Here is a 15361-nt window from a genome sequence, read left to right as displayed (position 1 = left end):
TTCTTTGTCAAAACGAAATGGAGTGAAACCCTACAAACCCACAAAGGAAACTTTAGATGCAAACCAGAATGCAGAAATAGAAAGAAAGAGGATTGCTTTGTGTACCCCAAAAGCCATTCTTTGTTTTCTCTTCCATCATTTCTCCATCATAGTCTTTCGTAATAAAACCCTAAACATGGATCGGAATCGTCAATATTTTTCAAGCTCCCAAAACTAAACATGTCATCGAGTCCAACTCGTTCGAGAGACATTAACATTGACGACGGCACCACACCACCGTACCAGCTCTACTGGTGCTACCACTGCAATCGGACGGTGCGGATTGCCTCCAACAGCCCATCAGAGATAGTCTGCCCTCGTTGTTTCGGGCAGTTTCTCTCCGAGTTTGACATGTCGATTAGGCCTAGACTGCTCGTAGACTACACCAGTTTCGATCCATCCCCAGAAGCTCGTCTGCTGGAAGCACTTTCCCTCATGTTCGACCAGTTCATGGGACCTTTTAACCGTGGATTATTTGACCCAGAGGCTGATCCCGGAGGACGACGCCGCCATGAGCATGAGGGCGGGGGAACAGGTATAGGTGCGTGCTCTTGAATTTTGAGAGTTAATTTATAGTTGTTCTTACATTATGGATATATATATATATATATTGTTCTTACATTATGGATATATATATATATATATATATATATTTCTATCGATGTTATGAATACCGACCAAATAGCCAACGCCAACAAATTCAATGGTAATCATTAACTATGAAAATCTTGCTCCATCAATAAATTTTTTGACGGCTTAAAATTTTTCGTTCTTAGAAACATATTTGGCCCAACGAATCATTCCTTCTTGCTGAGAAATTAAATTTTGACACAATGCATAAAGTTCTTTTGTTTTATTGTTTGAATGAAATATTTTGGTATGTGTCAAAGTATGATTAATAATGATGTTTTGGCTCTTACAGTTTAAGAAGCCAAACAGTCCATATGAATTTGCAAGACTTTTCTTTGATATTTGATACATTGCTTTGTAACAGAACCTGAAGTTCGAGATTTGTGGACAAACAGGAGACGGCGGCGGCCGCGCAACCGTAGCTTTGATGGTGGAGAAAACCGGGAACTAGAACCCGAACCCCGTACTCGAAACCGTCCCAGGACTTGGATTATTGTCCGACCCGTCGATGATCCCTCTAATCCCGTTGGACCCACTTCCCAATCACCTGAAAACCCAATGCTGTCTGTTCCACGTGGAGTCACTCTAGGAGACTATTTGTTTGGGCCGGGCCTTCAAGGACTGATCGAGGAATTAACTCAAAACGACAGGCCCGGGCCGCCTCCAGTACCAGAATCAGCAATCAACGCAATACCAACTGTGGAAATAAGCGAGGCCCATTTGATCAACGACTCCTGCTGCCCAGTTTGCATGGAGGAGTTTAAGGTTGGTGGAGAGGCGAGGGAGTTGCCATGCAATCACATATACCACAGCGATTGTATTATTCCGTGGCTGAGGCTTCACAACTCTTGCCCGGTCTGCCGGGTCGAGATTGCGGTATCTGGTGGTGGATTGGACGAGTCAGGGGGCTCGAATAGTGGCGGAGAGAGGCGTGGAAGGCGGAGTCGGTTGGGATCATTGTGGCCATCTCGAGCAAGGTATCGTCGAATCGAGCCACGAGGTGGTAGTGCTGCTTCTACCTCTGGAGCTGGTTAGTGTTAAATTATTACTTGTTATGAATTTTATACATAATTGTGATAACAGTGATTGATTTGTATTCCATATATTTTTAGTTTAAAGCATTGTACCTCTTCCCACCACAAAAATTAATAATACCAGTGCAACTTCAATTTCTTCGAGTTAATAACCATTTCGTTTAGCGACATTCATCTCGTACTCTGTTCACCCAACGACGTGAACCATTTCGTTTAGTAATAACTTTGATTTTTGATGCAGGTGATCCATGGTGGAGTTCTTGCAATATTCTTTAGCCCTTAATATAGCCCCGTTAATTACGCCAGACGCCGTTACGTTGGCTCTTATTCCTCTCCATCCCTCTATCATACGCTCATTTCTATCTCTAAGGTAAGCAGGAAATTATAACACAGAAAGCTTGATCAACATTTGGTTAAAAGCTGTTCGTGTTTTAACCGTAATGACATTCTGCAGCGGCAATCTGGTCCTTCAGATAACAATCGGCACTCAACGCCGCAGCAAAACCTTAAACCTTCAACCAAAATACTGTTTTTAATGTTCTGATACTATTTGTCGGATACTGTTAATGTCTTATGCTTACGTAAATAATTGTATGTACATAAACACTTAATCATGAATTCATGTCATAATACTACAGATAAGCCGTTCTGTAATCGGAAGACAACATACTGATGTGCCGGAGTAATAAGTCAAATGCACTAGCCAGATTTTTTTGCCAGCATTCATTAATCGTAAACACGAAAAGAAGCATAAACGAAAACATTAATTTTAGAAAGGAAGCATCTCGCAATGTTTAAATGGCCACGTACCTGTTCTATCAAATGCAGATAAGTGTTCAAAATATAGCAGAGCATAAAATTGATACAAAGTTGGAACAACTTGATTCTGCACTCTCTTGCGACGGAGAAGGGGAGAAAGAACTCAAACACTCGTCAATACGTACGGTGTGGATGATGGTGCTTGCCAGCAGAAAACCCTTCGGTATATGCGGTGGATTTAAATATCATCTGCAGTAAAAATGATCTTGTGATTACAGATTCGAACAATTGTTTCAAAATCTTCTGAGAAGATGTACACTAACGAGAAATGACGGTAATGAACATACACACTAATAGCTCTTTAATAATTAAATGATAAATGCTTCATGATCAAACATTCAACCAGAAGTGTAAAACACTTACAAGTGTTCTCTCGAAATCTTCTCGAAGTCGGCTTCTGATACTATCTGATACCTTAGTTCCCAATTGTCCTTCATGTTTCTTAATAGTCTCCTCAGTGATCTGTATGACTCGACTTCATGAGCCGACCAAACCACTGTTAAAGTTGAAACTGGAGAGAAGCGTTTATTGTACTAACCTCTGAAAGCAATAGAGAAGATGTTCTATCGAGTAAATCTTCAACCAAACTTCCAACATCTGCTACGGTCTTTGACACATTCACACCATTGACCTGTTTGTCCTTGGCACTTTTTGCACTACTGGATGGCTTAGAAGAGACTGCATCACGAAAGAATATTTTCTTGGTTAACGAGAATAACAAAACAGGAAGGCCCCACATCGACAATCCCCAAACAAGAAAAATCCTAATCTCTCTATGAAAAATTAACCATAAACAAGCTAGTTAATTGTAGAAAGTACCATAACATCATTGCAACTTATGAGGACGAAAATTACTTATCACAGAATTATATTAGGAAAATTTATCGTGGAATCAACTCTCATTCTATTTCTATTTATATTTATCTGCACCGAGTTCACTTTCACATAATAGTACCTGTACTTGCTGTCGATTTGTTAGAGACAGAAATTTGAATTTCTGCATGACCTTTAGAGGAAGCTGCTGATTGTGGAGGGTCTGGCAACACCGTGGAACCAGATGGAACAAAGCATGCAAGATCAGGAGGTTGATCCTTTCCAACCGATGGGTTAGCCTGCATGAGACAAATAAGGTTTGACAAAATGGTCTATAGTGTTCCTTGAACTTTGGTTGACAAACTTAATTTTCATTACCTCCAAGTCAACATATGAGGGGTCTCTCCCAATTGATTTTAGAAACTTGTCAAGATCATGGGTGCTAAGTGCTGGAAACGGCAAATATTGACAAGGATCACAGGTGAACTCATTGAGAACAATAACATACAAAAATATGTATAGTGATTGCAGTACACAATTTTTAACTAAGATGCAAGAGGGACATGATTATAAACTTAGTCAATAAAAGATACAAGAAAATTGAAAAATCTTGACAAACAACACAGCCTTTTTGAGTAAGAAACTAAAATGTTGACACAACATATAATGATAGCAATGTAAATTCTTTTCGAGGATGAAAATCATAAATCAAGTATGAATTTGTTCAGTTGCAGAATAGACAAGATATTACAAACAAAACAAAAGCCATTACAGAGAATCTAAAGGCTCATGTCAGGCAGGCACAAACATGCACGCATAACACTTTAAGATAACATCCAATTATTTAGCATTGTTCTCAAATATAATATTATTGAAATATAAAATGTTAGTCCACATATTTTAAGGGGTGTGATATCCACACACCCCGTTCTACTTCTCACACACCTTTTTAATTTTCGGCCGTCGGATCAGATGAATTGAAGAAGATCAACAGACATAAATTATCAAGGGGTGTGTGAGAAGTATAATGGGGTGTGTGGATAGCACACCCCTATTTTAAGAGTTTTAGAAAATTGAAATTCTCTAGACGAGAAAGCGAGGGGTAATATTCTTCTATCTTATTCTTCTCAAAAAAATTAAAAAATTCTTCTATCTTGATTATTTTAAATCATTCACAACATTTTCCAATTCCTCCACTAAAGCTGCCAAAATATCAACGCATGTCCAACTCAAGAGCCTTATCATTCGTGGTGCTTTCTTATTAACATTGTTCAATAACTTAGTAACAAGATGTCTGGTCTTATTATTCCAGGAACTCTCAACAATTGATGCCTGATTAAACACACTAATCCACAGAAACACAAGCGTGCATGCATACAATGAGATGCACACCTGTATAGTCTTCGTTGATAATACATCACTAAACTTATAGCGTAACACTGATTCTGTAAACTGTGTTACCAAAATTCCATAGCTCTAGAATTATTGGCACAATCATGCTTCCAAAGACATTATTGTTCAACCAAGTAAAGTAATATGATAAGAAAAGCCGAGACTTTACAATTGAAAGTGGTGATTCTTTGCCTATAATATTCCAAACATATCCCAAATGACAACAATTTCTCAAGGTAATTGTGAGCAATTAACTTGTAACATTATGCTTATGCTATACCCATGAGAACACACATTCTAGATAAGACTATACAGATAAAAGTCATGTTTGAGGTTTATAAAAATGACGAATCCACAGCTAAACTATTAAGCAACATAAAACCTCAGGAGAATTTTAAGTACACACACAGAATTTTCAACCGAAGAGACAAATATATCATTTCCTATCATTGAAACACTTATCACTTACAGATCGACATGTCATTCGACAAAGGGTGGAAGAAGCACCGCTCCTGACTTTTAAATTTTTGATCCAACAACAGAGAGACATGGCTTCACGAAAAGAAAAGAAGGCAGAATAAGTGTAAGAGAATTCACAGAAGAAAAATACATATGAAAGGAAAAGGATTACAGTATCAAAATGTACAGGCTAAACAACACGAATTCTGGTTAAAATATAATTGTTTCCACCACCTAAAAAGGATGGTGACAATTTACTTTTCCGTAACATCAAAATGGTCAGAACTATTCAGTTGGTTGTTGATCAAATGTGAAAAACATAGGGTAAAGAGCATCAATCACATGATAAGGAGTAACTGATTTAAATCATTTCAAAAGATAAGTAAAGTAATTAAGTTCGAGGGAATGAGTAACTACTTATAACGCATGATTAGAAAATTAAGAAAACCAATTATTTATTTGAATATCTTAACTAAATAAAAGAGAAATGTATACCGTGCAGATTCATTCACCAGAGAAAATGGAGTAACACATCCCAGAGGCACCTTGCAACAAGAAACAGAATCAGAGACAGAAGGGTCACATATACAACATTTTTTAAAATAGCATAATCTGTTTTGTGTTTTTTATAAACATATGAAATATAGTCCATTAATTTTGAAAGTATCAGGTAAAATGCCAAAAGACTATCAGTAATCAAGAATTAACATCGGATCTAATTAGTTTGAATGGACAGAATACAGAGTAGTAGCACATGCCAACCTGAAGTATTTCTCCAAGTGCTTCTTCAGGAGCCATTCTCAAGCCACCTTTTCCCAAACCAAGCCTCACAGACAGAACTGCTCAGCTTTCAAGTTGTGGATAAAACTCATAAGTATTCATACAAACTCGAAAATTCCAAACAATACATAAAGCAAGAACCATTTACATGACAGCTCAAAAGCCACTCATTTGTGACGTTTCTAAACACTAATACATAACAGAGTGACCAGAATTAGGAGTGCATGCATACCTTTCAGATCTACTTTACTATCTGCCAAAGCGGAAACAATGTAGAACCTACTTTTCTTGTCCTGCATTGATAAAAGAAAAAGCAGCCACATGGTGAAAAATGGGAAAATAAAAAAAAAAAACAGCAGAATTTAGTATTATGCAATGTGAATGCTGTTTCCGAAACTGACAGAATACGATACCTTCAGGAATAAATTTTTACTTAGTCCACCTCCCAGATGTCCAACATATTTGGCCTGATCAAAAAAAAAAAACATATTCTTGCTTCAGGACATGCATCTATCTAATCAACAAAAAAAAATAGAACATAACTTATTCTCATATTCTTCTATCTTCTTTTACCTGAGCTTCAACTGTCAGAACAACAGGATGTTCATGGTGGGAAAAATCGACTTGTAGCTCCTAATAAAGCCAACAGAATAGGTTTGTTTCAGGAAATTAAAGAGATGCATCAGTAAAATTCGAAACCATGGCCAAACTCAGCAATGCACGTACATTCTAGGCTTACAAATTTTTTTTTTTTAATAAATTAGAAAGAAAAAAAAAAAAAAAAAACACCCTAAGTATAAGTTCTATACAAAAACACATACAAGCTCAATTGGAGAGGTGGGGAAAAAAATACCCTATGCTATCCACTTGTCGTATTCTAATTGATTCTTAGTTCAGAATTCCTTCGGTGCCCTTCTCCCATAAATCAGTAGAATACCTCTCTACGGCATTGGGTTTGAAGTGTTTTTCGCTTAAGTGTAATGTCATCGAGGGTTTATATGCGAAATGCGGTAAAATAACTTTTTAGTTCACAAGCTAAAGCAAATGCAAATCAATATATAAGCCCCAGAATAGTTGCTGCACCAAGAATTACGAAAGACCTTCAATCAACAACAAGTATGTATAGATACCACTCCATGCTATAGATTTGTTATGATGGTTAAAGAAAGGCATGAATTGTAATAACAACTTTCAATATTCTTCACAAACAAAGAATACCCAGATCACATAAAACATAAAGAATTGAAATTTCCCTAGAATTTTGAATTCTGACACAAAACAAAGAAAACCCAGATCAAATTTAATAGCAAGCAACTGTTCTTTGGAGAGACAGAGAAGGTGACACCTTTAAGCGGGCAAGCAACTGTTCCTTGGAGAGACCCATGAGTGCTTCAGTACTTGTTTTGCAGAGGCAGAGGCAATACAGGAAGAGTGGAGGCTGATAGAAGACGGCGATGAGACGCAGAACCGGATTGTGTGCTTCAATTTGGAAGCTTTCTTCTCTCTTTCGGAACCCGAGAAAGTAATTTGGTGCTCTTCTACTGGGCGTCCAGATTTTCTAATCGAATGGGTTCTAGAGTTGGATCAGATTTTAGGCCTAATAAATAAGTGATGGGCTTTTCTCTAACAGAAATGATATTATCTATTTGGAAAACAAAGCCCACAGAGGCTGAGTCAAACTCGGCCCATTCGTGATTGGGAGTGAGTGAGATTCATAGAAAAATGATTTTCGCATGCTCGTTTATTTTTTCGTATATTTTTGTTTATTTAGGTTCATTTCTTCTTTTTTGACTTATTCAATTTAAAGGATAAAAATTAAACCTAGAAAACAAGTATCCAATGACGGTAGATACCCATTTATTTTAAAACTGCTATAATAAGCTAAATTACACAATACCAATATCAATATTATTTAACTAGGACTGTGCGTATACCACCACATTTACCACCATCATATATAACACATTGGAAACCCATCAAAAACCCAATGGGTTTAATTTTACTTCCCCAACAAAATCATGTCACTTTTCTTATATTGTCATTGGATGGAATACTATGTTGGTAAAATTTATATTTTGAAGCTCATGTATTTTGTAATACAATATGACTCAAAGCTGTTGATCAATCAAACACACAAAGTGTATGATTACACATTTGAATGTCAAAATGTAAGCGGTAACATGTCCACAGTAAACTCATGCTACAATTCTTTCCTTTTAGTCCTTCCAACTTTGTAGTAACATGTATATTGATCTCTTTTGTGATAAAATTGGAGAGGAAAAAAGTCTCGCTACTAAAGGTGGAGTAAGTTCTAGTGTAGATCACCTACTCCCCCTCCGGCGACGAGTCCTTCTTCTTTACCAACTCTGCTTATCCTCGAATTACAAGTAATGACTTTCTATAAACTTAGGGATAGGACATGGCGCATTAGGTGTCTTCTTTGGGCTGTGTATATGGTTTCAATTGTCGAAAACCCTCAGAGCATTGTCTTCTACATCGGACAACATCCTCTTTCGGTCTACTGTGTGCACTTTCTTGCTTAAAACTCAGTTTCGATATATAAATTGTCTCAAGGCGGCTAAAGTAGGTAGATGGTGGTGTTATACGCTCCCACCAAAAAATTTCGTGAATTCGCAATTAGGTTAAGCTCAAAAAGCTACTCAACTTTGATTCACGAATACGAATATTTACTCGGATTATAAATTTGTTAGAGTGCTAAGAATACCTCTCTATGTTTTAATAATTTTGTGTTGTAAATACTAACAGTGTGTAACATGATTCAAATGGTAAGCATACGAGATCAGTGGCCAACTTCAGTTTAAACACGACTCAAATGGTAATAAAATCAAGACTTACACAAAACCCCTGGGATTGATTCTCGAAATCTAAATAATAGACACATAAAATAAAATAAAATAAAGTAAATAGACAGAGAGACAAACCCTGGAATTAATCAATTATCAATCTTTCTTGATTTGTCCTTTAATGAGGCCAATCCGAAATCACTGAAGTCATGCTTAAGCCCAAAAAAAAAAAAAAAAAAAAGGCCAAACATTGAGCATCATAATCATTTTAATTAAGAAAAAAATTAGCATAATCATTTTAATTACAAAAACACAAAGAATACTATGTTTTTTCAATTGAGAAAAACTTCAGCAGGACCTAACTTGTATCTAAATTGTACGGAATGGAAACATATCTAGCCATTGGAAACTTGACGAGTGTTCAACTTTTACTATTCGAAAATTTTCGGAGCTGATTAACAATCAACCGAAAACATCTCAAGCAAAGAAAAACGGAAGTAATACAAGTTGAACCAATATAAACAAACACAAGAATCTCTCATGCAATGTTCATAATATCATTTGCCACTTTAACTATTCAATACCTATTTCTTTCTTTCGTCTTTACACTAAATGATAGTACCAATTTTTATTTGTTATAAAAGAAAGAAGACAATTTTTCTTTGGATTATAATGAACCAATATGGCATATATATACACATTTCCAAAGAGTAGAATCTTGCAGAAAATGCTACAACAAATTTGATGCATTATGCCAAACAACGAACCTCGTAATATCAACAAAGTTAGGTAAACAATAATATAGTAGGAACATGGAAATTTGGGATTAATATTTGAAGCTTTGTAATGAGAAATCACATGTTGTGTCGTGGTATGTAGTTTTAGAAACTTGTCATTTAGTTTTGTAGATAGATTTTTAAAGGGTGGGTACAAGTATAATCCAGTGTACTCGCTTAGTTCTGAGGGCCAAATATCCAAAGGCAAAAGGGGTCCTCAATCAATCTCATGAAGTGATGAGTCACTCCTCCTAACTTATGAAGTCACATATTTGCAAATTTGTATGGCCCATACCCCATAGAGAAAATTGTGAAGAGACCAAATACATTGTAAAGGAAAAGGGAGAATAAGACCCCATGATCTCACCCACTGCCCTTTGAGGACACATCATGTGAGTCTTTTGCTCAAAACAATTGACCACATTCAAAATTTTATCAAATTGTTTCAAATTTGTCGATTCAATCTGTATAGAATCTGATTTGACACTTCCTTCTGAAGGTATATCAATTTTTTTAAGGTAAAAGTGACTTATGCGATTGTTTCTTTCTGCTATGTTACAGTGACAAAACAGTTCAATTAAAAGATGACATGTGTTTAAGTTTGATGAAGTTTTATGCATGTTTTCAATGTGTTTTATCTTTTGGTTGGACTATTTCACACTCGGAATAATCACATCCTTACAAGGTTTATATTGTTGCAGTGTTCAATAGTGGTTTGACAATATTAGAATGTCTGACAAGAAAACTGCAATTAGTACATTTTTTTCACACCGTCTGATTTGATCATGTGGCTATAAAACTATTTTATTTTCAAATAATGAAAATCTATCTCCTCCATTCGAATAATCCGTGCATAACTACCTCCATTCCGGAGACGCCGTTATCCTCCTTCACGTACGTCCACCATCGTCCTCTATGACACGGACCTCCGAGGCCAGACCTTCTGCAATGTTTGTAGATATTGATTTGGTGCAGAAGAAAGAAATAAACAGAAGGGGGAAAGAGAGATTTTGACGAAGGTGGGAAGAGAGGTCGCCACAGCGGGATGCCTGACGGGGTTTGGCGCGGTGGCGAGCCTATGTGGTTTCTTTTTCTTTGTAAATGTTTTTGGGAAAATTAGATTCTACCACTTCTTTTTCACATTTTTTAAAACTAAATATTTGTAGTATTTTAAGTTTTGATTAAAATTTTAAAATTTTAATTAGGGTGATTTAATTATGTCCACATCAGCATTTTCTTATTTAATTCATTATCTTTTATTAATGTAAAAGGATATATACTCATTTCCAGTTTATCTCTTAATATCTATTATTAATTATTAATTATCTCCCTAAAAATTAGAGAACAGTTTTCTACTTTTTCGTTTCTCTCACCCAGTTCATCAAAAGAAAGATACAGTCGTGAGAAAGAGAAAGAGGGAGAGATAGAATTGCTACTGAAAATAAGCTGAAATTTGTTAGGGGAGATAGAGAAATTAGGTGTTCATAAAAAATGATCTATTTTATTGGCTTACGAATGTTCCGTGATCATCTCTTGACATGGATCATTACTGTCAACTCCCGATCCGGGGCGGATCACTTCTTGGGCCCGCTCCACCATCGTAGCACGATATTGTCCGCTTTGGGCTTACCATTCCCTCACGGTTTTATTTTTGGGAACTCACGAGCAACTTCCCAGTGGGTCACCCATCATGGGATTGCTCTAGCCCCCTTCTCACTTAACTTCGGAGTTCCTACGGAACCCGAAACCAGTGAGCTCCCAAAAGGACTCGTGCTAGGTAGGGATGAGAATATACATTTAAGGATTACTCCCCTGGGCGATGTGGGATGTCACAATTACAATTTATTTTTCAAATAGAAACGTACCAATGTCAAATTGAAACGTACCAAAGTCAAATTAAAACGTACAAGTATCGAATTAAAACGTACCAATGTCGAATTAAAACGTACCATGCAACTTGAAATGTACCTCATGTCAAAGTGAAACGTATCCACTATAATATCTAGAAGGCAATGTGCCAATCGAAGTTAATTTTCCAAACGTACCATGCAACTTAAAACGTACCTCATGTTAAAGTGAAATGTACCCACTATAATATCTATAAGACAATGCGCCAATCGAAATTAACTTTTCAAATGTACCATGGCACGTGAAAAATTATGAAAACATGGATACGAAGTGCGGTAAAACAAAAGGCTTACCCTATGGTATCAATATTCAAATTTGAAGGTGTGATATATCATACCACCATTGAAGTTGCTGGAGAACAGTTATTAAATTTACTTAAACGGTGGTACGATATACACATCGATTGGAAGAGTTGGTGTGTGCTCCAATACGGTGTGGAGTTAGAAGAAAAAGGTATGTAAGAAATAGAAGCAAATATCAAGTTGTTTTTAAAAATTGTTACAGAATTTATGTTGAAATTGAATACTGAATCATAACCACTAAAGATTTGGTATTATACAGTTAATTTGATACACTAAATATAATGACAAATCATATAATTTTGTATTATGCAGCACCTAAATTGTAGGAAGATGTTTAATCAAAATTCTAAAAGGCATGGATGTTTAATCTCAAAATTTCAAAAGTTAGGCATCTGTATCAAAATGCCCCAATATATATATATATATTATTTTTTTGAAGTTTATAGTAGATCGACATGTGGGACAGTCCACCCACGCGTTGCAAAGATTTTTCATTGTGGTTAGAACATGTCTTGATGATAATACAATTAGTGGAAAATTTGAAAACAAAAATTCAAACCAATTACATTATTATATTTAATATACAGATATTCCTGACATACTGAAAAATTTCTTCACGTGTTTGGCACAAGTCAGGAAGGAAAGTGAAAGTTGGCATAAAATAATGACTGGTTACCTAAACTCCCTTTTATTTCAGAATTATATTAAATACAATAAAAAAAATTGATAATTTGAACGAATGTAGCTTCAAGTGTAAAACACTACTGTTTATCATGCGACTAGATGCTTTTAAGGCCAGGGGACATTGGGTCTAACACAAGTCTTTGTGTTCTCTAATCACAGTGATTTCCCCTAGGAAAAAATTTAAATGTTCTTTTGTTTTAAATAAGAGTACAAAATTGTTGCTTGAGATGAAAACAAATTCAGATGGTTTCAACCTCTCCTGCTCTTGTTCTTTAATTTGTTCCAACTGAGATAGGCGTCTCTGACTCCATAGCACAATAAGACAAGAGGCATAACATGTGACATTGCTGAAATTGGAAATTAAAATTAAAATTTCCCACTCCTTATTCAACTAAAATGTATGTAAGATTGACAAGAATTTCATTAATAATAATAACAATAATAGTATTACACACTTAATTTTGATTAACAAATGCATACTAAATACAAATATATATATATATATATATATGTATATATATAATATATTAGAAAGCCATGTGAGATAGAGTCCAAAAAAATGTCTCACATCTGATCTCCCCTTTGGAATTTCTAATTCACCTATCTCACTCACTCATAGAATGTAAATGATTTGTGTCACAGTCAGTAAAATCATCAAGCAATGGCTTCGAAGATCATGAATGAATATATGAATGACTGGGATTAAAAAGAATATAATAATCTTCATCATATCAGCAGAAGCTCCACAACCGAATGTCACTTTCCTCGTATAAGTCATACATCATATGTGGATGTGGATCCCAGGCGCCATCGAACATTTGGTCAAAGTTGTTCCATGAATCCATGCTAAACATTGGTAATTGATCGTTTGATTGATCATAGTAAGTGGGAGTGTAGGACCCCCCAAATGCACCCATCAGCGATGACAAATCGTCGTCGATGAGGTTACTGGACGGCGAGGACGACATCGAGGGAGACGAGACCAAAGATGAGGAAGAAGTAGATTGAGGAGGGGCCGATGGTGGTAAGGCAATGTTTGCGGTGGTGGTAGCGGCATTATTATCAAGAACAAAACTATTGGCAGCGGCTGCAGCCACCCTTTGGATGGATTTGGGGGATATGACTGTCATTTCTTGGGGGATAAAATGTGAGGAGGCAGTGGTGGGGAAGTTGAGGTTGGCTGAGGAGCCCTTGAGGCACAGTAGGGCAGCATCATAGGCTCTCGCTGCAGCCTCAGCAGTAGAATATGAGCCTAACCATATTCTTGTTTTTTGGTTTGGAGCCCTAATCTCTGAAACCCAAGAGCCCCAGCTCCTCATCCTCACTCCCTTAAACTTCTTCTTGCATGCTGAGGAAGAAGAAGAAGAAGATGTCGATGTCGTTTTCGATGATGTCATCACTGAAGGCAGCTGAAGAATCCTCCGCTCCGTCTTCACCATTGTTACGATGGAATACAGTGCTTTGATTTGTTGATGGAAGATGAAGTTGAAGGTGATTGGTTGTGTCTTTGTTTCTCTTCTCTCAAAGGTAGCTAGCTGCTTCGTTAGTTTCTTGTGCAAAGTGAATGAATGAATGCGATGGAATGGAACTCAATGTTATGGAGAAATGGTTGCGGCCATTTATAGACGTCGAGCAAGAGGATCTCCCTCTCCCTCTAGTCAAAAAAGGAAAACCGTATGGCTCTAAAGTTAATTAATATTATTGAAAATGGATGACAGATATTTTCAAGTTAATATTGTATCCATGAAGTTACTCTCCTGTCCTTTTACGGTCAAAGTAGGGTTTGGAGCTTCATATGGCCAAAAATTCACAAATTTAATAAAAAAAGTACTAGTTTTCCAACTTTCCATAAATATTACAAAATTTAAAAATGAGTACTTAAAAGATCAAAGTTTACGGCATTTTAAATAGATCAACAAATATAAAGCAACTTTGTTAGGGTTTCAATTTACATTAGGAAATTAATCACTTCTACATTTTATTTTTCTTCTCCCATACACATTTGTGTTTATTTCTAATGTATAATAAATCAACAGACATGAATAAATCAGAATTTGCAAAAAAAAAAAAAAAAAATAAAAAAAAAAAAACAAAAAAACAAAAGCAAAAACTGTGTCCAAATCATTTTCTAGAAAATTGAGGTTCATCATAAAACTAATTGATAATATAAAAAGTAGTCTAATTACTTATAAGCATCTATAAGGTCTCTTCTACAATAAATGTGCGATTCATTCTCAACACATCTCCTTACATGTGGGGAATTTTTTGAGGCCAACATATGAACAACCAAACGGAGCGACGTGAAACATGTGTAGCCGTTTAGCTTCACTAAAAATCAATTGATAATATGAAGAATAACTCAATTATTTATAAGTACATATATGATTCCTTCTGCATTAATGTGAAATTCATTCTTAACTTTTTTTCTTAAGGTCAGTCGATGTAAATTTTATAATAATATACTTTTTGTTAAAATTTAAAAATAAAGAAAGATACATTTACAGTTTTAAAGATGCTGGCAGTTGCATAAAAGTAGAAGCAAGGGCAATCTACTTAAGTGTAGAAGTCTTCTTTTCCTTGTCAACGAATATTGCAAACTTGGGATCCATATGCTCAAATCAGAAACCAGCATGGAAAGTTTTATTAATTAGTAAAGTAAAATCACTGTTTCTAGGTTTACCAAAAAATACAAATTAAAAAAATCACTGTTTCTAGAGAGTTTTGACTTGGACAAGAAGTCACTGCTCCTTTCCCTAGTTGACACCCAGCAAATAAGGTATGATTAACAAAAAATTACTCAGAAAATGAAACGAAGGCAAGGGGTTATTTGACATCCAGGTTAATTACCTAGCATATTATGTTAATCTCCAATATCTAAATCATATATATTATCAGCATCATCATATCTTTCTTCGAAAATA

General features: G+C 35.8%; 3 protein-coding genes across 3 annotated transcripts; 1 reads left to right on the top strand and 2 right to left on the bottom strand.

The window, feature by feature from the left end:
• Positions 1–218: 218 nt before the first annotated feature.
• On the top strand, positions 219–2179 carry LOC137715123 (probable E3 ubiquitin-protein ligase RHC1A). Its single transcript, XM_068454351.1, has 3 exons — positions 219–580; positions 1034–1699; positions 1945–2179. The coding sequence occupies exons 1-3, from the start codon at positions 220–222 to the stop codon at positions 1977–1979; spliced, it is 1062 nt and encodes a 353-aa protein (XP_068310452.1). The 5' UTR covers position 219; the 3' UTR covers positions 1980–2179.
• Positions 2180–2303: 124 nt separating this feature from the next.
• On the bottom strand, positions 2304–7493 carry LOC137715128 (uncharacterized). The gene is made up of 12 exons (XM_068454363.1): positions 7312–7493; positions 6540–6599; positions 6380–6433; positions 6199–6259; positions 5949–6025; positions 5682–5731; positions 5197–5279; positions 3714–3784; positions 3478–3634; positions 3061–3200; positions 2886–2984; positions 2304–2711 (listed from the first exon to the last, which is right to left on the bottom strand). Exons 1-12 carry the CDS (start codon positions 7348–7350, stop codon positions 2637–2639), a joined length of 966 nt encoding a protein of 321 aa, XP_068310464.1. The 5' UTR covers positions 7351–7493; the 3' UTR covers positions 2304–2636.
• A 5352-nt stretch (positions 7494–12845) lies between these two features.
• On the bottom strand, positions 12846–14040 carry LOC137720075 (ethylene-responsive transcription factor ERF014-like). The gene has a single exon (XM_068459088.1). The coding sequence runs from the start codon at positions 13877–13879 to the stop codon at positions 13172–13174; it is 708 nt and encodes a 235-aa protein (XP_068315189.1). The 5' UTR covers positions 13880–14040; the 3' UTR covers positions 12846–13171.
• Positions 14041–15361: the final 1321 nt, after the last annotated feature.

This window comes from Pyrus communis, chromosome 1 (assembly GCF_963583255.1).
Source record: "Pyrus communis chromosome 1, drPyrComm1.1, whole genome shotgun sequence".
NCBI classification, from domain to species: Eukaryota; Viridiplantae; Streptophyta; class Magnoliopsida; order Rosales; family Rosaceae; genus Pyrus; species Pyrus communis.
The sequence above is the reverse complement of the archived record's forward strand: the minus strand, read 5'-3'. Positions and strand labels throughout refer to the sequence as shown.